Source organism: Trifolium pratense, linkage group LG1 (assembly GCF_020283565.1).
Source record: "Trifolium pratense cultivar HEN17-A07 linkage group LG1, ARS_RC_1.1, whole genome shotgun sequence".
Taxonomy (NCBI): domain Eukaryota; kingdom Viridiplantae; phylum Streptophyta; class Magnoliopsida; order Fabales; family Fabaceae; genus Trifolium; species Trifolium pratense.
Genome location: NC_060059.1, coordinates 13,309,861 through 13,335,457, shown reverse-complemented (window position 1 = coordinate 13,335,457; position 25,597 = coordinate 13,309,861). Strand labels below are relative to the sequence as shown.

Here is a 25,597-nt window from a genome sequence, read left to right as displayed (position 1 = left end):
ATGACCAACAATTATCGCGTGTTACCCTATTCTTAAGTTTTTCCAGTAAAAAAGAAATTGATTTTAAAAACAGTATTTTTAATTACAATGAAATATTTATTACAATTTTTTAACAATTGTCCAAGAAAAACAACATTTTTATTATTGTATTAATATTATTTTTTATTTTTATTATGTGTACAATAATAATAATAATAATATTCAAAATAACGTAATAATGATTCAGAATATCTATATCCACGCGTATAAGATTCGTGGATGAATTTGGCACCGAAGGTGGAAAACCACTTCATCATCTCCACCAACCAACCTTCTTTATGGGTTGTTGTTGCGACGAAGACGACGGCGACATTCTCCGCCACCTCATGAATTCTTCTTCATCATCATCCGAAACCCTACCTCCACCTCAACCTACCTCTACAGTAATCTCACCGATGAATTCTCATTTCTCTGCACTATCCTCCACCGACACGCTCCAAATCATCTTCGAGAAGCTTCCAATCCTCGATCTCGCCCGCGCGAGTTGCGTATGCCGAGTCTGGAACTCGGTCGCCTCTCAAAGGGATATGGTAACCAGAGCTTTCTTAGCAACGTGGAAATTGAAGGACGTAGTTGGAAACCCGTTATCTAGAAGCTTCTGGAGAGATAATTCACTTGCCAAATTCGCAATCTCCCATCGCATTATGCGTGGTGATAGCGTTGCTAGTCTCGCCGTTAAGTACTCCGTTCAGGTCTGTTTGATATCCGTTAGGGTTTATTATCAACATGAAATGCGCAATTTGTTGTTTGATTATTAGCGTGTTTTTTTTCTTTCTTTCTTTTGAAATTGATTAGAATGAATGATATTACAAAAAATCATCACTGAAATTGAAAATTGTAGCTCACAAATAATCCATTTGAGACAATTTTAAGCTGTGTTGGATCGAGTTATTTGAGCTTATCTACTCGCATAAGTTTTTTGAGACTGTTTGAGAGAACTTATTAAAACAGCTTATGACTTTTTTCAGCTTATTTTCATATATTTTTTCAAATATAGCTTATGAAAACAGCTCCTAGTATGTTTTGCTATAAAGGGCTTGTTGTGATAAGAGTTTGTGCTAGAAGCTGCTAATAAGTTGTTTATCCAAACATACCCTAAATTGAATGATCCTTCCTTATTAACAACTGTGATCAAATATTTTAGGTATCGTTTGAAAATGTTTTTAATTTAATGGACCAAATGAAACTGTGATTCACCCAAATGAAATTATTAACATCTACTAGATTAATGTAATTTTGCATTTTCCTCTAAATGAGTTATGAACTGTTTGGTTGTTTTTCTGAGAATTTTTTCTGTAAGCACGAAGTTACTTTTTCCTTGTTCTGTTCTTGGTTTTTCCTGATTAATAACAGCTATGAAGAATTTGATGAACTGTATTGACCTTCTGGTGATTATTTTTATGGTTTGACAGGTGATGGACATAAAACGATTGAACAACATGATGAGTGATCATGGCATATACTCGAGGGAAAGATTATTGATTCCTATTAGTAATCCCGATATTCTTGTGAAAAGAACTTGCTTTATTGAGCTTGATGTTTATGCTAAACGAGAAGTTGCAGTGTTGTATCCGGATGATGTACCGGACATAAAGAGTACACATGTATCAAACAGAATATCCTCAGAAGAAAGCAACAAAAAGGTGCTTGATTCCTTGAAAAGAAGCATGCAAGTTGATAGTGAAACTGCTCAATACTACTGGTCTGTTTCAAATGGTGATCCTCGAGCTGCTCTTGCTGAATTTTCTGCGGATCTTCAGTGGGGTAGGCAAGTAGGTCATTCCTAGTCTTTGGAAGGTTAATTCAATTTCGACCCTTGTTTGGAACAATCATAAGGTTTGGTTACAGGCAAATGGATAATAATGAATAATCAAGATATTGGACTGGGCAAGTGCAAGTCATTTCATGCTATGTGATATATATAGTTCAACTACTAATGTGGTATATGTGTTCAGAATTTGTGTAACTTGTAATTGTTTATAAATAAGTATATATACAAGAAGACAGTGTATCATTTTTAAAATTGCAATTGAAACTGCATGCTGAGTCCATGTTTAGTAAAATTACTACAAAATGTTTGATTTATTTCACACTTTACAACTTCTGAGCATCTCCATATTTAGCAGTCCAGATCAGAATTAGTACCAATAATAGACAGTTGAAAAAAGCAAAGGATACCATGATGCATTATCAATTTATCATGTCTTTTGTTGAGTTTTTGTACTTCTTTCCTAACTCTTACCCCAAGTACTAGGTTATGATAGTGTAGAATTTAACCCCTTTAGTGATAAGTTTATCCTGCTACTTCAAAGATAAGGATGTGTGGTGAATCAGAATCTATTTGTGAAACGAATATTTGATATTTGTTCTCATCTTTTCTTTTTGGAATAGTTTAGAGTTACTTCACTGCTTTTTATAAGTATGTCTTGTGCTACCCGTTGCAAGAACCTTTGGATTGAGGATGTTGAATTGGTGAAAATGTTACCTCAGATCCTCCATTAGCAAAATGGTTTTATAACAGTATTACTGCACAGCAGTTGTTGTATTCCAAAACTTTCATGTTCCTGGATTGGTAGGCTTTGAAAATTTTGAAGCTTCTCAAACTGTTTTTGTCATGGATTTGCACTTTTTAACAGTACAACGATGAAGGGACTGGGAAATAGGTAGAATATCAAGCAAAGGTTGAGAGTTGAGACAAAGTGATATGCAGACAAGTGAGATGGTGCAACCGTGTAAACTTAAATTGAAAGTGAGCAAGCGACATTAAAATATGCAAGATTTGTCAACTTTTGTGTTATGGTCACAGTAGTCAGAGAGCGATTTTAGGTAAGAACAAAAGGATATAGCAACTAGTACACTATGATTGATGACTATACTTTTCAGTGGTCACTGAACAATTCGTTGCTTTGTTCATCATGTTGCAAGTACTATCTATGTATAGACCCTTCTCAACAGTACCACTGGATCTTTTGCACAAAGCATGGGGAGTAAAACTTACATAGACACAACTTCAAATAAAATATAGTTGGGCACACATACACTAATGAGAAAATAAATGGGATGGGGTTCTTATTGTTCAGATGCGGTTAGCACGGATTCAATCTAAGTGCAAAAAATTCTGGACAACTTCAATAGCATGGCAAAAAAAATGGTTGAGTTTACTGCAACAAGAATAACATCAATGTCTCTGGTCTCTGATGAGAGGAAGACAACAAATCGCACGAGGTCTCTGGTGATGAGTGAAGACAATGGTTGTGGTTGCCGCACATTGTTGGTTGCAAGACGGTTCATTATTGATGGTAATGGCGGTAAGGTGTGTTTGGAGGTAGTGGTGTGGAGGGGAGTAGTGTACTTAATTTTATTCATTTGCATCTTGCAGAGGAGCTTTTAGTGTTGGAATATATTTTCTCCTTTTATGTTTTACTAATGCGTTTTCCCATAAGAATTTTCCATAATTCTGCCTCAAAAATAGAATCGATAAAATCATCAGATATTAGAGCTTCATCACAGTGTAGCTCAATTGGGAGGTGAATTTGTCTCATATTTTAAGAGAATGTGCAAATTTTCTTGCAAATTTTGGCTCTTGGAATGATATGAAATTGAAAATTTGTAACATCCCACTAGAAGGAATGGACGACTTGCTGCGATCCGTCTCTTGGATGACAAAACACCCTCACCTCTATTTTTTTTTGGCACTGTTTTTTTGTTTTTGTTTTTGTTTTTCTTCTTTAACATTTGTACACCAAAAAAAAAAACTGTATCTTAAATAATTTAAATGTTACCCACTACTAAATATTTTTCTAAAGTAATTTGTAAGGTGTGAATAGGGTAAGCCGAGTTAGGTTTTACCTTAGGTCTGTAAAAAAATTGAAAGTTTGAGTATGACATTTTGAAAGTGTGTTAGCCTATTTCACATGAAGTTTCCGGCTAGTGATGATTCTAGAGCTTCAATCCGCTTCATTCTTAACAAATTAGTTTTTGCAATTTGTGAGGGTTGTTCTAGCTAGATACGGAATTTTTGACTAATAATAACATAAATAAATTTTTAGATTTGGTTGGGCGGTCATAGATTTATGGAATCGGTTATTATAGCATTACAGATATTCAAATAAATAATTATATTTATATTTAAATATAAACTAATAAACTAATAGATCAATGAGATTAAACTCTCTTTTGATGTTTAACATGATGTTTTAGAGAATTTGACTATATACGACTTCATATTTCAATTATAGTTTATATTTTATACTAATACATTTTTTTTTATAATTATAATTATGCATTTATATATAATCTACATCAATTTTTCACATATATAAATGTATTATTTTTATATATGTGAAAAATTAATGTAGATTAATAAACTTAAACTACTAATAAATAAGGTTAATAGATATTGATCTGCTCCTTCCGTCTCAAAATTATTGTCACAATTTGACTATGTGCACTATTCATACAAGCTACTTTAAACATATTTTTTTATTAATGTATAAAGATAAATATTAGCATGTGAGATCTTGTTAGATTTGTCTCGTTGAGTACTATCAAAATATCAATTTTTCATAATTTTTAATAATACACAACTAAAAATATTAATGATCAAAATTGTGCATCGGCAAGTGTGCAGTAGTAAAATGTGACAATTATTTTGGGACAGAGAGAGTAAGTGGTAAGAGTTTTGGTCTTCTTAAATATTTGGTCAAAGATTCGATTCTTGAATGCATATCCAAAAAAATTGGTTGGGAGGGGAGAACCTGTCTTGTGTGCCCAACAGGTTCCCCGACAGAGTTTTAACGGCGGTGAAAATTTCGTACCAATATCATGGTAACAAAAAAAAGATATATAATTTAATCAAGGTACAAATTTTAATATAATAATAAAATTAATAAAAAAATTATTCATATTTACTTAAATAGATCAGTAATATTAATATACGATATATATAACTAGAATTTTGTTCAGTACCTGGCAACAAAGTTGAACTTAACTAATAAAAATGTTGAAATTATTAGGTTGAACACCATAATCGAAAGTTCGAACTCTGATCCCTCTATTTTTTGTGGGAACATTTTGAATGGCTTACAATTTATTCTTCTAAATTTTTTTGTTTAGTCCCTAGCTAGCTATATTAAAATTCAATTCATATAAATAGAAAATAATTTCAAATAATGCGTAAAAAAAAATTTCAAATAAAAATAAATAACGCAAATTTGAAGTTGTAAAATTACATATTTCTCCGAGGCGATATCAACAATACGAAAAATCCAGGGGAAATATTTACAAGATTCGTTTTTAAAATTTCAAATATAATCCCATACAACCTAGGGTCCAAATACATCCAATACAAACAAAAACAACAACCGTCGATATAACCGAATCACACACGTGTCCAATAATCAATACAACAATACAAATCCGTATTCTCCATCTTCTATCATATACCGTTCCTGATGTACAATGACGTAAATATCCAAAAAATCTGATTGGTTAGAAACACCTTTATATTCAAGTTTCGCGGCAACGCTTCTATTTTCTCTTCCCTATTCCTCTAACTTTCTCTCTCATCTCTCTCTCTCTAAACCCTTGCCTCTTTTCTTCTCTTTCATCTTTTCTCGTGCTTCACCGGAATCGGAGTTAACCTACCGTCGGTAAGACTCACACAATTAGTTTCACTCTCGGATCTGTAAGCTAGGGTTCGATTTTCGAAAATCATTGTGAAATTTACGTTATATATTTTGTTAATTAATTAGATTGAATGAATTTGTCTTATTCGCGTTTTATCTTTCTGATTTTTATTTATAATGTTGTTTTTGTTTTCGAATTAAGCTCTTTGATGCTAATTGTAGTTAACTGTTGCTGTAATTTGTTTCTCATAGTGTACTTGATTTCGCGTTTCTTATAATTTTTCGATTTTTAAATTTTTTTTTTAAAATTTAAAAATTAATTTCAAGGTTAGTGAGGGTTACGTTGTTTTTGTGGTTGATGATTTTGATTGTTTTGAAATCGAAGAAAATTGTTGAATCTGATGCGATTGTGAGAGCTGAGAAGTTCAGTTTCGTTGCTGATTTTTAATTTTTATTTATCTTGCAGTGAATCAAATTTCTGTTTATCGTTTTAGTTTGAAAGTGGTTGAGGTGAATCACAAAATTTTATGCTTTTGTTTTTTTCAAAGATTTACGAATGGGTGGGGGTTATAATTTTGAACTGTTATTTATGTATTTGCTTTGGATTTATTTTACCTACCGCTTTCTGTAGATACTAGGTGTACCATTTGTGAATTGTGTTGATGCATTTGAATTTTTTACTTCTAATTGTTTTTTTTTTTTTTTTTCATGTGAGATCTATAGGGTGTGTGTGTTAAACAAGACAGATTGTAACATGGGTTCTAATTTTATACCATATATATGGTGGGCATTTTAAAAATTGAATAGAATGAGTAATAAGGTTAAAAAGATGGTGCATTTTAGTTCCACTTTTTGAAGAGAATTAATAGGGCAATTTGGTTTCATTCCATTGTGGTCGAATGCCAAATGCTACGAAACAGCGTTGCGAATAATGTTAATGATTGGGTTTCGTAAGTGGGAGAAAAAGGAGGCTGACGGAATTGACGCTGACTTTAGCTTTCATGCTAATTAAATATTCTTGAAGATAAATCTATGTGTTATTTGCCTATTATGAAATATTGTTTAGCCCATTATATGAGTTTTAACTGAGCTTATATTGCTGGTTGTGACTATTTCTTTTGTTTCAGATACATAAAGGATCAATGGCACCGACAAGGAAATCTAGAAGTGTGAATAAGCGGTTTGCAAACGACGTTTCTCCTGAGAAAGATGGAGTTAGTTCAAATAAAAACAAACAACGGGTATACCTTGATTTGATAGCATTTCTCTTTTTGAAACATGAAGCAATAGGGCACAGTAAATAAAATACAGTGCTGCATCCTGCATGGTATCATATTGCCATAATAGTTTCTAAAAGAGTTGTGGCGGTAGTTCGTGGGTTTTTTACTTAAAAGAATAATATTGATTTCAGCATTAGCGTAGTTCATTAGATAAGTCTTATTATCTTGTAAACTATGTTGCATTGGTACAAGAGTTTGGTACCTGTTAGTCTGTTACAATCACAATACACAAATTCATTTTTTTTTTAAATTAAGAAATTAATATGTCAACATGTATTATATAAGGTACATTTATTTATTAAATTTTTCTATTTTGTATGATAAACTTTGAAGAAAACCCAATTACAAGAGTCATTTATGCCCCGAGAGAGGAAATAAGTCAAAATGGACTTGAATTGTCTTCCTGTTTTGGTTTTCTTGAATAACATAATTTCATAGGTGGTTGGACTTGGGACTTTCACCCAACAAAGGATATGCCACAAATACAAAAGCAAGTGCATTGTACTTGTATTTATATCGGCCATGAATACAATGTAAACAAATCACCAATTTAGAGTATCCATGCATCGTACATAATATTTGCCGTCCATTTAGACAAAATTATAGATCCTGGGAGGCATTTCTAATTGGTCAATATAAATGGATTTCAATCCAATTTCTTTTTTATTTTTCCTTAGTATGCACTGAACATGAACAAGATTTCATCTTCTGTTTAAACCTCAAATTTTGAATCCTGTTCGATGCACAGAAGAAGAAATTGTCTGATAAATTGGGATCTCAGTGGAGCAAGGGGGAGCTACAGCGATTCTATGAGGCATACAGAAAGTATGGGAAAGATTGGAAGAAGGTGTTTTTTTTTTTTTTTTTTTTTTTTTACGTGTTGGTTTCTCTCTATCCTGCTTGTTCATTTCAAAACCTGAGGACATTTTGTTTTTTTCTTTCATCTTCTTATCATTATCAATATCATTTCTAATTTGAATTTCAGCTCTTGTTATTATTCTCCTATCATATTGACTTATTTGAATTCCCAGGTTGCTGCTGCTGTACGTAACAGATCTATTGAAATGGTTGAAGCTCTTTACAATATGAATCGGGTAAATCAATACTACAGTAACTTATTCTTTAGTCTTGTCTCATGAGCCTTATTGTATGTATTGTTCTTTTAGTTTAAGAAATTAAGTATTGTCTGTGTGTGCATTTATTTTTGTAAGTGAAATGGGTAAGAAAACACTATTACAAATTGATTACTTGATGTTCTATTTCTACTTATGGAAGCTTCTCCTCTTTCCCTCTTATTGTTATTGCTTAAAATGAGAAATTATTGGATATCAAGCCATCATGAACTCAATTATTTATGTTGTGTATCTCTTGCTTTAAGTCCCATTGAAACCACACATTGTGATTTACAGGCATACCTATCTCTACCAGAGGGCACGGCTTCTGTTGTAGGTCTCATTGCAATGATGACAGATCATTATAATGTCCTGGTAAGGTCAACATTATTATTTTTTCCTTGTAGTGTGTAGGTCTTCCTTTTTTTCCTTAACAAAATTTCTAACCAGCTTTTGGTGTGGAAATATCTTTTAGAAGAGAAAAATATTCTCAGAAAGAAGGGTTAACATATTCGGTTGTAAACTAAATTTAACATCTATTCTCTTTTTTTACCCAGATGGTCTGACCTCATTTCTTCAGTATAATATTTCCATTTCTATTTCTTCAGCAACTCTCCTGATATTATAAAATGATGTAGTTCATGCTTACATTAGGATTTACATCTCTCTTTATGTTTGTTGAGACGTGTTGGTTTCTGGGGAAGTTGAGTTGTTTTGAATTCCGTTTTACTTTTCTATTTTCCCCGCATGATATGTAAACTGGTTTTGAGTATGCATTTGAGTTTAATTTTCTGGACTTGAAATTGACAGGAAGAGAGTGAAAGTGAAAGGGAGAGCAATGATGCACCAGGATCTCGAAAACCTGTGAAACGAAAGCGTGAAAAAGTTCAGCCTAGTGTCTCAAAGGATCCTGTCCAGTCTCAGTCTGTAACTTCCGGTGATGGTTGCCTCTCTCTACTGAAGAAAAGACGCATTGATGGTAAAATACATGTCATAGTTTTACTACATTTTTTCCTCATCAGAGAATTGATTTTTTGGTTTGCTTTTTATTTGTGTATAGTTACTGCTCAGTTTACTGCAGTCATGTAATGCGAAAACAATGTTTAGTTGGCAGCTGTTAGTAAAGCTTATGGTCAAGAATATTCTAATAACAGTCAGTTACAGAGTTAGTGGCAACTGTTATAAGTTGTAAGAGAACTTGATAGTGTAAACAGATTAACATAGCTATGATAACCTTCAGCCAGTGTTTATAAAGCTGTTTGTACTGCAAACTTTTCAGATTAGATTCGGTCTCATTTTACTCACAAAATTTCAAGATTCTCAAATTCTCTCAAACTAAGTTCTCTAATAATACTTTTATACCTAAATTTCAGATTATGCATTATTTTCTGAATGTAGTTTGGTTTTTCATAGTGATCTTCATCATATATCAGCTGGATTTGCTTTCCTGTCTGAAAATTCCCTGTAGTTAAAATTTTGAAATTGAGTAGTAGCAGTGATAAAATTACACCCTTCTCAAACTTCCCCCCCCCCCCCCCCCCCCCCCCCCTTCCATTGAGTTTTAAATAGCATAAAATGTGCAGATAAAATAATTGCCTATTTAAATATCATTTAAACCCAAATATTGAAATGAGTAGCAATTTTTCTTACACTGAATTGTTAGTTGTGCTCATATTCCTGATAACATATTTTTCATACTGTGTAAGATATTCTGCACTCGATTGCAATATTGATAGCGATTCAATTAATCAGGTATCCAGCCTCGTGCTGTTGGGAAAAGGACACCCCGAGTCCCAGTTTACCACTCTTACAAGAAAGATGAAAGGGAGAATTATGTTTCTCCTAATAAAAGAAGCTTGAAGTCCACTGGTGATGCTAATGATGATGAAGTTGCAGATGTAGCTTTGGCATTATCCAGGGCTGCACAAAGAGGAGACTCTCCCCTTATTTCACAAACACCACATAGGAGAGCAGAGCAGAAGTCCTCTCCTGCTCAGAGCTTGGAAAGAATGGTATTTAACTGTCCTGCAATTGTATAGTATTTGTCGGCTATATTATTACTTCAAAATGAGTGTATGTTCTGAATGTGTGAATAAGTGTCAACATTCAAATACTATCTCATGGAAATTTTTGTGAATGACTTGCTTATGTTTGATCTATTGTAGATTTGAGAGTGATATTTTTTTTTTTTGTGATTTTTTCAACCAGCACCAAATGTCAGAGAAGGCTCGTGCCAAGTTTCGCAATGTTGTGGATGGAGAGTTTTTGGAAGGTAGTCTAGAAAGCAGGGGAGCTGAAAATGGAGAATATGTCAGAGATACTAGTTCGTTGATGGACATGGAAGGAGTGAGCAACACTAGAGTTCTTCTGAAGGGAGGAAAATTTTACAGAAAGAAAGAGAGAGTGGAAAATGTTGGAAATTACCAACTTGATGATGGAGGAGAAGCATGCAGCGGCACTGAAGAAGGACTTAGTTTTAGTTCTTTGAAGGAAAAGAATATGGAGGTTACCAATGAAAAGCTCGAGCAATTCTCTCCAAGAAGTCAGCGGAAAAGAAGCAAAAAACTTTTCTGTGCAGGTAATTCTGTCACTAGAGATGTCTATGCAAGTTTTTTATTTAACATATAGTTCCTTAACCTAGACAAAGTTGATGGTTGGACTTTTGAAAAAAGAAATAATTTTACATTTACTTTCACATCACTCTTGATTATAATATTTTATTACTTTATCAACCAGATGAAATCAATGCCTTGAATGCTTTGGAAACCTTAGCCGATCTATCTCTAATGATGCCGACATCTAATGGAGAATCTGGTAAGAATAAAGTTGTTGATATATTTTATAGTGTATTAGAATTTGGGTTGAGCCTAACACATCCCTTCAATACCCTCGTGTAAGGTGAATGCCACCATCACTTATATACACATTTTCATGCCTATCTCATCCAATACGGGACTTCTCAACACACCCCTCATGCTCAGGACTAGACATCTGGAGTGTGAGTTGAGTGGCCCAATAGGGAGTGGCACAAAGGATTTTGGATAGGCCTAATACAAGCTTACAAAACCGGCTTGTAAGGCGATAACTGTCCACCACTTAGGATAGGGAACTTCTCAACATAGTGTAACTGTAGGTGAGACACATACAGATAGAGCAATAACAAGTTAACAACCATAACTCGTTTAATTGATTATTCAACTCTTCCTTGCCCATCTAGAATCATCTATCCAGTTGAAGGGAGACAGAATGAATGTTGATAAAGATGATAAGTCTGCTTTACCTGAAGCAACATCAACAAGTCATAAGAGAAATAAAGTTAAACCTCGCGCTGTCCCTGGAGCTGACACTTCAACGTCCAAAAAATCTAAACTCGGAAAGGATATATCAAATGATACCAATGCTGTCTCTGAATCAAAAGACCAGATTCCATTTGCTGATAGAACATGGAAAAGAAAGCCGAAATCCATGAAAGTATGTATAGTTTATTCCTTAATTGTTTTATCCTGCACATTTTACTTTGTGTTTCGTTTGCTTATTATTTCTCAAAATCAATATTTCTTTTACTCAAAACAAGGATTTTCTCTTAGTTATTATTTATCATGATTTGTTTCCCTATTTGATTAGAATTAGTAGTCTCATATTAATATGAATGAGTTTGTTTTTAGTCTTTTGTAATTAATAACAAAGAAAAGTGCTAGCAACACACTCTCTAACACCCACTTTTTAACACACTCTTTTATTGGTTAAAATTCATGTAGGTCCCAACAAATTTACATGAGACCCACATAATTTGGTGGAGCCCATGTAAATTTTAACCAACAAAAGAGAGAGTTGTTAGCACTCCTCTAACATCAAACCATAATTACAATTCAAAGTCTTTTTTTCCTTTTCTTTTCTTTTCTTTTCTTTTCTTTTCTCATTCATTATCTAAAACCCTATACTTCAACATGATATTAGAGCAGTTAGCAGTACCATCTTCCAAAACCTGTCTTCAGTATTCGTCCGTTCTCCAAAGTTTGGAACTCTACTAAAACTTGAAACTCCGTTCTTTTTATTTCTTTTTATCAGCCATACACAAATGTGAGACATTTTTTTGACCTTAACTTTTCTATGTATTACCCTCCCCCGCTCTCCCCCTATGATTTCCTGTATTGTGCATTTTCAGACGTATTTTAAACAGTTTTCTCGCCACCGCTGGCAATTTTGAAATTTTTTCCAATGTATTTTACAACTGAAATCTCCACCATCAGAATTCAGGATCAATTGGAGCCGAACCACAACCTCTTGTAGTTTCAGCCTGAACAGATGAAGCTTCTCCTTGTGCATTCATCCAGATCTCTAGCCACTTTTTGCATTTTGAAATGCATTCACATCATGCGTATCCTTGTTTCTTTAATTTGTCCTACAGTCGGGCTCATGTCTTCGAAAAAGTTTTTTCAGACATTGTTATAGCATATTTTCTTCCTATCCACCATACCCACTGTGACTATAGGCACCATTTGAATTGCGTCACTATCATTTGCATCAATCCAATTTGCCTTTATTACTATTATTATTTATTTTCCCAGTTGAAGCTTGGTTTAGATGTATTGTTTTTCAACAGTAGCTTTCTTGTAGGAAGATCTCCCACGGTATGAATTTTCAAGGAGATTATGTGGTGGATGCTGAGGGTCCGTGCTTATATATGCAATGCCATAATCATCATCTACATTTTGTGAAATCATTAATTTGTTCTTAAATTACTGTAAATCTTGCTCACGGGGAGTGTTTGGTTGTGCATTGGGATTGAGCCTTAATCGTTAAGTGGTTATGATTGACCATTCGGAAATATTCTTTTGGTTGAACCACATTAGCTTCCTTGTCTCTCTTCTCTCTATTTTTTGATCATGTACTGTACTGGTTATGTTTTTTTTTAAGAAGTCTTGTACTGGTTATGTTAAATCAAGAGTTCAAACACAATTAGGATTTTGATTGTAATTTATGGATATAAATGCACAAGGCTTAGGGTTAGTCTCTCAAAGCAATTAAAATCACCTTATTCAACTGCATTATATAGTATATGTCCAAATATCTTTATCTTCTCATTTTGGATGATGCTTGGAGTGTAGTTATAGCATACTTATCAAAGTTGTTGCACATTTTCTGTAGGCTGTAGATGATGAGAACAAAACGGTGATTAAAGGAAAACACGCTGATCAGGTTTTTGCATCACCGAAACAATCGAAGATGGTCAAACCACCAGAGGTGTTCTTACGTGTTGATCAGAAGGGTTTAGCAGTTTCATCAACTGCTGAAATTCCACTTTTGAGTGAAGTTAGTTCGCAAACTAAACAAAGAAGTAGACGCAAGATGATTTTTCAGAGACCATCCATGCCTAAAGAGAAGTCTTCTGAGAATGTATTGAAAAGCCAACCTAATAAGTACTCTACCCAAAAGGTCCAAGCTTTTTCATAATATAAATTGATTCTGCATTCTTAAGTATTGAAGGGATTTAAGGTTTCATATTTTGTTAAAATGTTATAATATCCTTTGTAACTTGCAGGAAAAGCTTTCTAGTTGCTTGTCATCTTATTTGGTTCGCAGATGGTTTACTTTTGAATGGTTTTATAGTGCACTTGATTATCCATGGTTTGCCAAAAGAGAATTTGTGGAGTACTTAAACCATGTTGGACTAGGGAATATCCCAAGGCTAACTCGTGTTGAGTGGAGTGTCATAAAAAGGTTCGAAATTCAACGGTTGTTACTATAATTTTCTGCTAAACCTTGTGAATGGTATAAAGTATGTAATTGTAAAGGACCTACTTGACATTGCAGTGTTGTACTTGTTTCTGCAGTTCTCTTGGCAAACCACGGAGGTTCTCTGAACACTTTTTACATGAGGAAAGACAAAAACTTGAACAGTACCGAGACTCAGTGAGGAAACATTATTCTGAGCTGCGGGCTGGTATAAGAGATGGACTTCCGACAGATTTGGCGAGACCATTATGTGTTGGACAACGAGTAATTGCCATTCACCCCAAAACAAGAGAGATTCATGATGGTAGTGTGCTTACAGTTGACCATGACAAGTGTAGGATTCAGTTTGACCGTCCTGAGTTAGGAGTTGAATTCATCATGGTATTATGATTCATTATATGGCATTTTTTAAATATTTTTTAGCAATTCTTTAAGAGGTAGTTTAAAATCTGTGATCAAAATCAGCTTCGTTATTAACAGTCTTTACATGCTGCAACGTTGTAATAATAGTAACCAATAAGAATGGTGCCTTGTGCTATTCTTCTATGCATGGTGTCTAGAGAAAGGTCTGACTCACTCTATGCATGGTGCTATTCTTCCATGCATTTGCTAGAGGCTAATTCCACCACTTTAAGCTGTGACCTCTTGGTTACTCATGAGAAACTCTTAGCATTGTGTCAAGGCTTCCTTTCCTCTCATAAAGTTAATTTGTTTTGTCCCATTTACTGCAATTTCCTTGATAAATGATCTTTATGCGCCACATACTAAAAATAATCTAAAGCTTTATACATTTTTTCTTTTAATTGAAACAAATTAGCATGGTATGTTTAAAATCTGATAACAGTTTCCAAATTTTCTTGTTATTGATGAGTGGGATTTTTTGTTCAGGACATTGATTGCATGCCTTCGAATCCATTCGATAATATGCCAGAAGCTTTGAGGAGGCAGATTGGTGCCAGAAAAGCCTCTTTTATGACTACAGAACCACAGCTTAATGGAAATTCAAGTTTTGGGGGATGTGAAATGCACTCATCGCCTGTGAAGGTACGCTCCTCTTTAAGTGCTTCAGTAATACTATTCTAAATAAGGTGAAAGAGACAAAGCACCCACTGATAGACGCCGACACATCGAAACTAGTAATAATTTAAGAAAATGAATTATTTGAATGTAATCACTTGTGTTGGTGTTATGTCGGTCTCGAACATTGCTGACATGTGTCGGACACCGGGCACACTTTCAATAAGAAGTGTCGGTGCTACAGAGGGTGAAAGAGTTTTCCCTTCATTTCTATTCCTCCTCTTGCTATATCACTGCACTAGATGAACAAGAGACAAACTATTACAGTTATTCTTTAAAAAAATGTCGAATAAAACATTGACAAGATTAAAAGAAATAACAAATAATATTCTTGATCAACCAAAAAGCCCTCTCCTTCCTTTTCCTTGACTCCCAAACACAGAATGCCTTAAAGGTCCAGAATGTCCAGTACTGGTTCTGTTGAATTTTCCATCCTTTTCACGTGGTTTATTAATCCCAATTTTCACTGCCATGCCATGACAATGTTGATTTCGGTAACATAGAAATATCATGTGTTCTACAAATAATTATAATTACATAATTTCACGAAAATCTTATAGGGGGATGCCAACCATGTCACTTCCCAGGCCAATATTGATAACCTCTGTGCACTAGCTGCTTGTGCTCAACCGTGTAAAGTGATGCAACATCAAGCTAAAGAAGCTGATATACATGCACTTTCTGAACTAAAGCGTGCTCTTGATAAAAAGGTGTCCCCCCCTACATTTTATGCTCCCAAATTAATACTTTTTTTGTGCAGTTTTTGGAAAATGCTTTACTTTCACTTTTCATTTACCTTTTTTATCTAGGTGATTTATAAGTCGTAACTGGATTCATCTATCTTTATATGTAAATTTTCCTGGGTTATAGAAGGTCTTGTTTCTTATTTTTTGGGCTGCTCTTACAGGAGACAGCATTAACAGAGCTCCGTAATGCAAATAGTGGCATATTGGAAAACCAAAATGGCATAGAATGTTTAAAAGATTCCGAAGGTTTCAAGAAGCATTATGCCACGGTACTTGTAGAGCTAAAGGAAGCCAGTGGACAGGCATGTGGCTTCCTTCGATTATTTATATGTCGTTACAACATTCTGCATTAGCCTTGAAGCAACATTTGATTGGTTATATTTTTCAGGTTTCTGATACTATGCTTCAATTGAGGCAGCGTAATACCTACACAGACAACTCTCTGCCACCATGGATGAAGCCCAGAGCAAAGTTCGAAGTACATGATGACCTTCCTAGTGTGTTGGATAGTTCTATGTCACAAGAGTCTAGGTCAACCGTCATTGAAATCATTAAAGGATCCAGGCTACGGGCACATGCAATGCTGGATGCTGCATTTCAGGTATATGGTCTGGGGATCTTATTCCCCCTCTGCTTTTGTAGTCACTGTGAACTATACATAAATGGTCGTTTCACATCTTGTTTCCTCCCCATTTTGGTAACCTGAGCATTTTTTCTGTTCTTTTATCCTAGCAAATTATTATCATTGTTCAGGATTTGGTATTTAATTACAAGCACTGATGTTTGATTGTTTAGCTGCAAATCTTAGAATGATCACAGTAGACATAAAGCTCTAGGATGTAGTGGGACACATTACACCGTGAACGTCGTTTAATTATGGGTTAAAGCTAAAAAACTTTACACTTTTTGATGCTATAATTTAGGCATGGTCTCAAGCTACAAAGGAAGGTAAAGATGCTATTACAAAGATTGGGCAGGCATTGGATTCTATCGATTATCAGCAGTTGTCCTCCAAGTACAGGTTGCCTGTGATAAGGTCGCAAGATCAAGTGAATGGCAGTTTTTACCATCATAATCAGTCGACTTGCAGAGCATCAGAGCCTTTACTTAATGATGCATCTGGTCCAAAACTGCATAAAGATTCCGAACAAGTTGATATCGAAATACCATCGGAGCTCATCGCTTCATGTGTTGCGACATTAACTATGATACAGGTAATTAGGAAGTCAAAAGTAGCCCATTTCATATCCCATCTAGTTTTAAAATTACCGTGTTCCTCACTTCCTTGTTATCTTCTTTTAACGAGTTTTGAACAGCACATCTTCGGGGACGTGCATCTATTTTTGAGTAGTGTACTGGTGGCACCTTGATAATAATGAAAATTAAATGTTTATCATCACGTTTTTGTCCTATTGCCCCATTCTTGAAAATGCACTACATATTGGTACGCATTATTGAATAAACATTTCTTTCCAATATTTAACTTGTTATTGTTTAACTTGCAGAGTTGTACTGAACGGCAATATCCTCCAGCAGATGTGGCTCGGATATTAGATTCTGCTGTTACCAGCCTGCAACCGTGTGATCCTCGAAACCTTCCTATTTACAGAGAAATTCAAATGTGCATGGGAAGAATTAAGACCCAGATTTTAGCTCTCATCCCTACTTAGATTTTATCTTTTCTCTCTAGGCTATTTAGCTGTAAATAGGATGCTGAACTATTTAGTTCATAATCGCATAGGAGCTCCTCCCCCCTTTCATAATTTGTATTTCTTATGAAAAAATAAGTATTTAATATATTAAAAACCCAAAAGCTGCTGAAAAACAATGGCATGATCAATAGGACTACCCCTGTATTCCGTTCGTAGTATAAGTCCTGCTAAATAGGAACTGGCACATACAGGGTAACTACACTTGGTGTGAAGGCAACCTAGGTGTTGTTTGGCATGTAAACTTTAGCCATACCATGTATTTTTGGAATTTTTGTTTTGGAGACTCTTTCTAATGAGTTTCGGAGCTTTTTTTTAATGATATTTTTGAGGCATGTTAAGGAATGTGTGTTTAGTCTTAATTTTTTTTTTCTCCTGTGGCCTTTTGCCCTCCTTTGTACTAACAAAAAAATGTTACTTTAATTATTATGTTTTTCTCTTTCTTTACATGCTTTAGGTCACTCACATTAGCGTATTTGTTTTTAAGTATTTTTTTTTTATAGAATATCAATATAACAAATTCAAAAGTTCTTGTTTAATCCCTTTAGCAAAAAAAGTTATTGTTTAATTGATTTGTTTAATTTTCCTTTCAAAAAATATTAATTAATCTATTTTAAAGAAATGATGTTTTTCTCATGACATTTTCTTTTTTTAATATGAAAATGTTCTATTGGAAAAAGAAAATGTCATGAATAATTTTAATCTCTCAATCTGAGGTGAGAAACTCTTTAATCCTCTTTGTAAGACACTAAGACTCCACCCCATCGCACTTCCATTACTCACATTCTTCAAATTTTGAGCATTCATTGAGTAGTATGTTTGAAAATTTCAAGCCTCTTCACCCGTCTTCTCTTCGCAATACAAAGTCCTTTGTAAATGTTCCAAAACTCTGCTATATAAGTATTGGTGTTACCGATGAACTTTGTAAACCCACATAGCCATCGACCATCCTCATCTCTCGACAATCCACCTTCCACCCACCTAGTTGTTCCTATCTCAACATGGTGATCGCTAAACCAAAAAAACATTACATTATCTACATACTTTTACTTTTTGTTCTATATCTATGTCACTTATATGTTTTTGAAAATAATTGTTTATGTTTCATTGACTCGTATGAGTTTGAGTAAACTCGCGAGTCTGACAACCTTGTTTATCATGATGTTTGCGTGATAACTCTTTTGTGAGATTAATCATTTTCCATTAAAAAGATAAAAATAATTTTCATAAATACATTTAAAGAAAAACAAAATTCGTGGATATGCAAAACCAACAAATACAACATAATCTGATAAATATATGTCTAGCAATTATCTGTATCATTCCTAATCAGCGCAGAGCTTTCTATGAACATTTTGGGTGTAAAGTGTAAACTGAGTATCCTTCGCATACAACTGTGAAAACTAATGTCTCGAGTCTTGTGGAACCAAATGAGACATAAATTCTTCCTAAAAGTTTATAGGCAATGTTAGTTGTTAATATTACAATGTTATGTTAGTTTTTGCTCCTTTGACGGGACTTGAACTCTGGACTTCCTGCTCCTTAACCCTTAGTTCAACTGGCTTAACCAGTTGAGCTACCCATCCCACCAACTATTGTTATTTCTCTCATGTTCTCTCTTATTTTCATTTTATGTGTCTTTCTCTCTCATCATTTACTTCTTTTGTTTTATTTTTTAATTTCTCGCACTTTAGAGGTGGTCCAAATTCGACTCGTGATTTTTTTTTTTTTTTGAAAAAACCAAAATGATATATATATATATATATATATATATATATATATATATATATATATATATATATATATATATATTAATAAAACAGTCTCCCAGCACAAAGTGTACCGTGATCGACTACAAATATTTACATAGAGTCGAAGAAAAAAAAAATCCATAAATAGATCATACAAGACCCAAACAAATTAAAAGATTAGACCACCAACTATGGTAATTTATTTGGTTGGAAGGAAAGAAAATGAGAAGGTAGAAAAACTCGAAAATCTAGGAATGAGGTTAAACAAAATTTGAGTGCAAATTTATTTCTCGATTTTTGTATTTTCTTCCCACTTTTTTCCTTCCAACTAATAATTGGAGAGGTACCAAATCCAACAATAATATAACATCCCCATTTACAAAAAGACTAAAATACCCTCACATATGTTAAAATTTACACACATTCTTAATCCTTACACCATAAATGACCAACTCCTCTATGCGATGCGGCTTCTCCCCCTCACCCCAGCAAACTAGCTCCGCTGCTTCTCCTCTCCCCTTCTACGCTCCGCCGGTCTCCGCCCTCTCTGCTCCGCCGCACTGCATATTTGTCTCCATTGCGCTACGCCAAAAAAATAAAATTGACTATATCTTGAAGAAGCCATTTCAGCTGTTTTCTATTTGATTTGATTTCTATTGTATTCCCTTGCGCTTTTCTCAGTGCCCACTGCCACCACACCACACTGAGATTCTGAATAGTGAAGCACTCACCGTCGCCAAACGCCTTCGCCATTGCCGCTGCATATATTGTGAGGTTCTATGCAGCTCTATACTCTTTCATCCTTCTTTTTGTGATTATTGTGACCTAATTACAATTTCAAGGCTTAGAACTGTTTGTTTCTTTGGTTTTCTATACAAGTGTGTCTGATTCTATGCAAATTGAGTCTTTTATTCTTCATTGTTGTTTTCTATAGTTCTGAATTTTAATATATCGTGTGTAAGAATGGTTGTATCATGTATTTTCACATTTGTGGTTGTGAATTCGATAGGTTTTGTTGCGAGTTTGTATGCATCAAAAGCTTAAACTGCTGGTAATTTGAAATGATTATTTTCACATTTGTGGTTGTGAATTAAAATGATTATTTTGGAGAATTATTGAATCTGTTCTAGGCTACATATGCTTTGAGTATTCTTAACTTAATTTTGAATATGTGGAGCATTGTTTTGAATATGCAGCAAGAACCATTTTAAAATATGCTAAACTCTTTCCAGTTTGAATATACAGCATTCTTAACTCAACTCCATATTCATGGTTTTTACGGTGTGTATATATATTGGAAAATGATATATAGCGATTAGCGAGAAATGGGATCATGAAAGTACGTGGCAAAATATGAAAGCTAGTTAGCAGTACCTTCCTAAGCATGTTTTTTGACCAACAGAAATTTTAATTGGTTACTTGCAAATTGTGAGTCCTTCGCGGGAAAGTTTGTCGCGATATATAGCAACCCACACATATATATAATAAAAGCTTTTGTAAAAAGCGTATTGCAAAATCTTAGACTCCGTTTACTCTGTTAAAACTTTTTTTATTTCTTAAAATTTGTATTAATTTTGCTTGTAAACATTGTGATACTAATTGTGTGAATTTTTGGAAATACTTTCATGATTTCCAAAACGCGTCATCCGTTACTTACTAGCATTTCGTTTTCTCTCTCCATCACAATGGTTCATTTCAAGAGTCTCACATCTTCTAATTAGCAAGTTAAAATGAAAATAGAAAATGTTTTCACAAAGTAAACATGACCTAATTTATTCATTATTGTTTAGTGGGTCAACCCTTCGACCAGCCACTATACAGCGTGCCCAGCCCAATGCCAATTGTGAGTTTGATGGGGTGGCCCTTTGGCAGGACAAAGCAGAGTGAATTGTCAGGGGTTGGTCATATGAATTGATTGGGTTCATAAGTCTATGATAATCATAAATCTGTATTACAGCTCCTTTTATTGTTGTTCCTATTGTGCTTGCTAAGATCTGTACTAACTAAAATTGTCTTTTTTCAGCATTAGCACTGCCTGCATTCAAACACAGAGAGTTGTATACTGACCTCACTTGCTCTCAGCTTTGAGAATCGAGCAGTGTCTGCCCGCATTTAATTTGTGGGTAAAAGCACCTACTTTAGGGTTTCTGTTTGGCCATGGCTGATTTTCAGACCTCTACCCACCGATCCAAGTGGATCTTCTCTCCTCAAAAACTGGTACTTGTTTCTTTTTCTATCTTTGCCATTCGTTTGAAATCACAATTCACAACACCTTTTAAATGGCTGTTGATCTAATTTTTCTGCATGAATCCACACAATTGCTTTAGTTAGAGTGTATGTTGGATGGAGAATTTTGATTTATTTCTAGTTTAAATCTACTGTTTTTAATTCAAGTGGTGTACATGAGAAATTCAATTTTCTCCTATGTTACGTTCACAATTCATTATTTTTTCTTCTCATGTATCTATTTTCGTTTTAGGTTGAGAAATATACAGATGCTAATCAGAGAGCCAAACAAACCCTAGAGCAGGTACACAGACTTTCCTTTTACATATCTTCATAAACTGACGAGAATTTCAATTCGAGAGCTTTTAGGATCATAACTGTTTACTTATTTGTTGCCGAATATTTTCTTGGATGTTGTAACCTCATGTGGAGCTTATTTTCTTCTCTTATTCCGTACAGAAAAATTATTTCATGATAATATGATATCAGTTAATAACTTACTATCAGGTTGCTTATTACTATTAATTTCTTTTAAAGTGTGGGGCAACTCTAATGGAAGTAGATGCTGATGGGTCTTTGTCATATCCGGAATCCCAGACGACTGCAAACAATAGTGGTGAAGTTATTTCTGAATTTTTTTTTTTGATAATGAAGTTATTTCTGAAATTTGATTCTGTTCTTTACCCCTCTATCGTACATAAAAGATTTGTCTTTTAATTGCTTTGAAAATTATTTTTTCCCATTGTTTTTGTCAACTTCTATTTTCTACTGTTCACAAAAGTTGTATTTCATGTCAGGTGAAAAACATTCTCGGATAAAACCTCTTAGTATTGAAGAGGAGCAATGTATAAAGGTGTTTTATGAAAACAAGCTACAAGAAGTGTGCAACAATTTCCACTTCCCTCATAAGATCCAGGTATGCAAGCTCTTCTATGGGTATTGTAAATTAATTGTGAAGCTTTTATGAGAACAACCTTTTGAAATAGTTTATCATACACAGGCAACAGCCCTCATATTTTTTAAAAGGTTCTATCTGCAATGGTCAGTGATGGAACATCAACCAAAAAATATAATGTAAGTAGGAATTCAGACTCATTGGTCATTATGTGAACTCATACTTAGTTTATTAATTGTTTGAAAATGTTGAAATTGGTTAGGGTATGGACCTGATGCACTGCTAAGAGATGAATTGGTTATCAGTTTACTCATTTCATTAATCTTTTTATCCATTTAAACTGATTACTGATTTTTCATGATATCATTTGTTTGATTGGGTTTGTGGCTGGCTGGCCGTTCTTGATCGTAAATATATTTTGTATTTATTTGTTAGGATCCTAGATTCCTTAGATTGCTCACTCTGTTTTGATTTTATCCCAATATTACGGGATTGTGTTTGCTCTACCTTTGTATGTATATACTTGTAAATCTCTTATGAATGATATGAGAAATTTTCACATCCAATTCACTTCATCAAAGTTGGCATTGGATTTGTATGATCTATTTATTATTTGTTAAAAGTTTTATTTATTGATTCAGAAAATCTATGTACAGGTTGACATGCATATATGCTGCTTGTAAGATAGAAGAAAATCATGTATCGGCTGAGGAGCTTGGTAAGGGGATTTCACAGGATCATCAAATGATTCTCAATAATGAGATGATAGTTTATCAGGCATGGGATAGGTCTCGAATATCAAATTGTTCTAGTTTTTTAATTTTAATTTTTAATTCATATATGACAAGAAACCCTGGTTATGCAGAGTCTGGAATTTGATCTTATTGTTTATGCTCCGTATCGCTCAGTTGAAGGTTTTACAGATTATATGGAGGTTTGTTTAGTTGGCTGTTTGGAATTCTTTTTAAGTGTTTACAGTTTTTTGCATTTCAAAATAAATCTCATTCATGCTTTCTCTAGTTTTTTTTTCCGGTTAATAATTCTATGGCTTGTTTAACATTACATTTTTTTTTTAATAATTATTTTATGTTGAACTGGAAATTGTGACTATGTCATTGACAGGAATTTTGCAATGCTGGTGAGGACGAGCTTCAAATGCTCAAGGTACTAGTCTTTTTGTCCAGCATAATCATCAGGCTGAGCACATTGTTGTGGTCACTGATGGATGATTTTGTTTTGGCTTAGGATTTTATTTATAGGAAGGTTCTCCAGTACCATTCCCCCTTTTGTTTCGAACAATTAGCAGTCATTAGGACATTGTTGTGGTCATATGTGGATGCAATTTTCTTGGCTTATGATTTTATTTATAGGAGGTTCACCAGTACCATTCCCCCTTTTTTTCCGAACAATTAACGGTCATTACTTATACAGGATTGATCATTTTAAGTTTTTGGAGAACTCTAAGAAAAGTAATTGCTATCTAAACTGTTGCATTGAGAACTGCAGATCATGCAGTTTCTTTCTAGCGTGTAGATGATCTAATTTCATCCTTGTCTACTTGAAATATAATGCAACGATTTATATTTCAATTAAATGCAATATGTGGCAGAATATGCCAATACCCTCTTGAACATAAAGGGCACTGGAGCATTAGTGTAGATGATCTCATTTCCTTCATTCATGTGTCTCCCTTTGTGTGCACGCGACCACACACATACACACAAGACATATCAAATGAGAGGTGCAGGAGCCAATACTCTTTCAATCCTACATGAATGATCAAGATTAACATTTCACTTCTCATGCTCCTACCCAATACCTTCCTATAAATATGTATGCATGTACATAAGCATTAATGTAATGTAATGCTTGTTTCCTCTATTATTCCCTTCTCATGATAATTTTTTTCCTGCTGTATAGGCTTTGCAAAATACAGCAAGACTAGAAGTTGATAAAGTGATGCTTACAGATGCACCACTCTTATTTCCTCCTGGGCAGGTATTCTCAGAATAGTCTGTAAATTTTGTAACTCCGTTGTCGCATTTAGTATTTTTTGTGACAATAATAGTTTATATCTTCCCGATGCAGTTGGCCTTGGCTGCACTACGCACCTCAAATGCTCTCCATAAAGTTCTTGACTTTGATAGGTACTTGTTTCACATGTTTCTTTGTGATACTCACCTCCAGCGCCCTAAAACCCGTTTCCATTAGCTGTTACTTGTTTCATAATCATGTAACAACAAAATAACCTGCCTGGAGTTTGATATTTAGTATTGACCCAAATAATGTATCTACTGAGACATTTACTCCTACATTGGCACTTAATTGCAGTTTTCTGAGCAGAATTTTTTCCCATCAGAATTCTACGCACACAATGGCCGAGCTTCTTGAATCATTGGATGCAATTGATTCTTGGGTAATTGTTTCTCATCTCGTTGTCGCTAAACTGAACTATTGATGCGTAATTCCAAATTTCCATTTTGTATTAGCTTTGGTATTGTGGCTTTTTTTTGTTTACATGTATCAAGGTGGCCTTGGCTATGTATGCAGGTTAGAAAATATAGAAGTCCTTCGGAGAAAGAATTGAAGCATATCAACCGGAAACTGAAGTCTTGTTGGGGTCAGAGCTCTCATGACGAGTAATTCCTTTACCCTTTTATGTAGAATTGCCTGCTGGTCCTTCACTTCACGCCCCCACATACATATGTGCGCTCGCGCGCGCACACACACACCACACTAATTACCAGGTCCCAAAAAATGTTTGAGAGTATTTCTTGCTATATTTATAATAATAATATTTTTTTATTGCCTTCTAGGGGAAAGAAGAGGGAGAAGAAATCAAAGCACAAGTCCAGAAAGAGCTCAAACGAAGCACAAAATGCTTAGTTTTTTCTCTAGTTTTATATTCAGTTTAATTGAGATGCTAGTATTCTGAATTTTGGAAGTGAGATTTTTTTGGGTTTCTATTGAACATGAAGGATGACGTGTTGAAGATTTTGTATTTTTGTTGTTTTGGAGGGGAAATGTATCTTGAGCCAATTGTAGCTCACCTCCAAAAGTGGGAATTTGAAGAGAGAAAATGTTTGTTTAAATTTTGGAGTTCAATATTTATTTTATGTAATATGATACTCCCTCCGTCCCAAAATATAAGCAAAAAGTGGTCAACCAAAGTGGATGTATTTGGTTAAAAATTTAGTCCAAATACATTCATTTTGGTTGACCACTTTTTGCTTATATTTTGGGACGGAGGGAGTATGTATTATAGAGGCAACAAAAGTAAATTTACAGATTCCCTTCATTAGAGTCTCTCTTCTCCCCCCCTTGGCGAGCCAAATGCACCCAAGTGAGATAAAGTTTTCGTCAAGCACAAATTTGTTTTTATTATTTGGATCATTAAGT

General features: G+C 34.3%; 3 protein-coding genes across 8 annotated transcripts; all 3 read left to right on the top strand.

Annotated features, from left to right (window-relative positions):
* The first annotated feature begins 231 nt into the window (after window positions 1–231).
* Window positions 232–2,102, top strand: LOC123897352 (F-box protein At1g55000). The gene is made up of 2 exons (XM_045947953.1): window positions 232–731; window positions 1,452–2,102. Exons 1-2 carry the CDS (start codon window positions 318–320, stop codon window positions 1,824–1,826), a joined length of 789 nt encoding a protein of 262 aa, XP_045803909.1. The 5' UTR covers window positions 232–317; the 3' UTR covers window positions 1,827–2,102.
* Window positions 2,103–5,510: 3,408 nt separating this feature from the next.
* On the top strand, window positions 5,511–17,688 carry LOC123913787 (protein ALWAYS EARLY 2). 4 transcript variants are annotated; one of them, XM_045964640.1, is made up of 19 exons: window positions 5,511–5,690; window positions 6,794–6,907; window positions 7,695–7,793; window positions 7,978–8,040; window positions 8,356–8,433; window positions 8,869–9,037; window positions 9,811–10,070; window positions 10,267–10,636; window positions 10,795–10,872; window positions 11,276–11,529; window positions 13,207–13,494; window positions 13,601–13,779; window positions 13,893–14,175; window positions 14,683–14,838; window positions 15,432–15,581; window positions 15,779–15,919; window positions 16,006–16,218; window positions 16,541–16,831; window positions 17,123–17,688. In XM_045964640.1, exons 2-19 carry the CDS (start codon window positions 6,809–6,811, stop codon window positions 17,285–17,287), a joined length of 3,336 nt encoding a protein of 1,111 aa, XP_045820596.1. In that variant the 5' UTR covers window positions 5,511–5,690; window positions 6,794–6,808; the 3' UTR covers window positions 17,288–17,688. The 4 variants fall into 4 exon arrangements, with proteins under 4 accessions (XP_045820596.1, XP_045820604.1, XP_045820621.1 ...); XM_045964648.1 differs by having other exon boundaries at window positions 5,538–5,690; window positions 15,459–15,581; XM_045964665.1 differs by having other exon boundaries at window positions 5,571–5,690; window positions 15,459–15,581; window positions 15,779–15,886.
* Window positions 17,689–19,514: 1,826 nt separating this feature from the next.
* On the top strand, window positions 19,515–25,319 carry LOC123897011 (cyclin-H1-1). 3 transcript variants are annotated; one of them, XM_045947512.1, is made up of 14 exons: window positions 19,515–19,851; window positions 21,101–21,294; window positions 21,557–21,607; window positions 21,841–21,916; window positions 22,101–22,219; window positions 22,304–22,377; window positions 22,855–22,975; window positions 23,064–23,132; window positions 23,321–23,362; window positions 24,119–24,196; window positions 24,287–24,345; window positions 24,530–24,614; window positions 24,749–24,837; window positions 25,015–25,319. In XM_045947512.1, exons 2-14 carry the CDS (start codon window positions 21,235–21,237, stop codon window positions 25,082–25,084), a joined length of 993 nt encoding a protein of 330 aa, XP_045803468.1. In that variant the 5' UTR covers window positions 19,515–19,851; window positions 21,101–21,234; the 3' UTR covers window positions 25,085–25,319. The 3 variants fall into 3 exon arrangements, with proteins under 3 accessions (XP_045803468.1, XP_045803457.1, XP_045803449.1); XM_045947501.1 differs by having other exon boundaries at window positions 19,516–19,846; window positions 21,841–21,919; XM_045947493.1 differs by having other exon boundaries at window positions 19,516–19,851; window positions 21,841–21,919.
* Window positions 25,320–25,597: the final 278 nt, after the last annotated feature.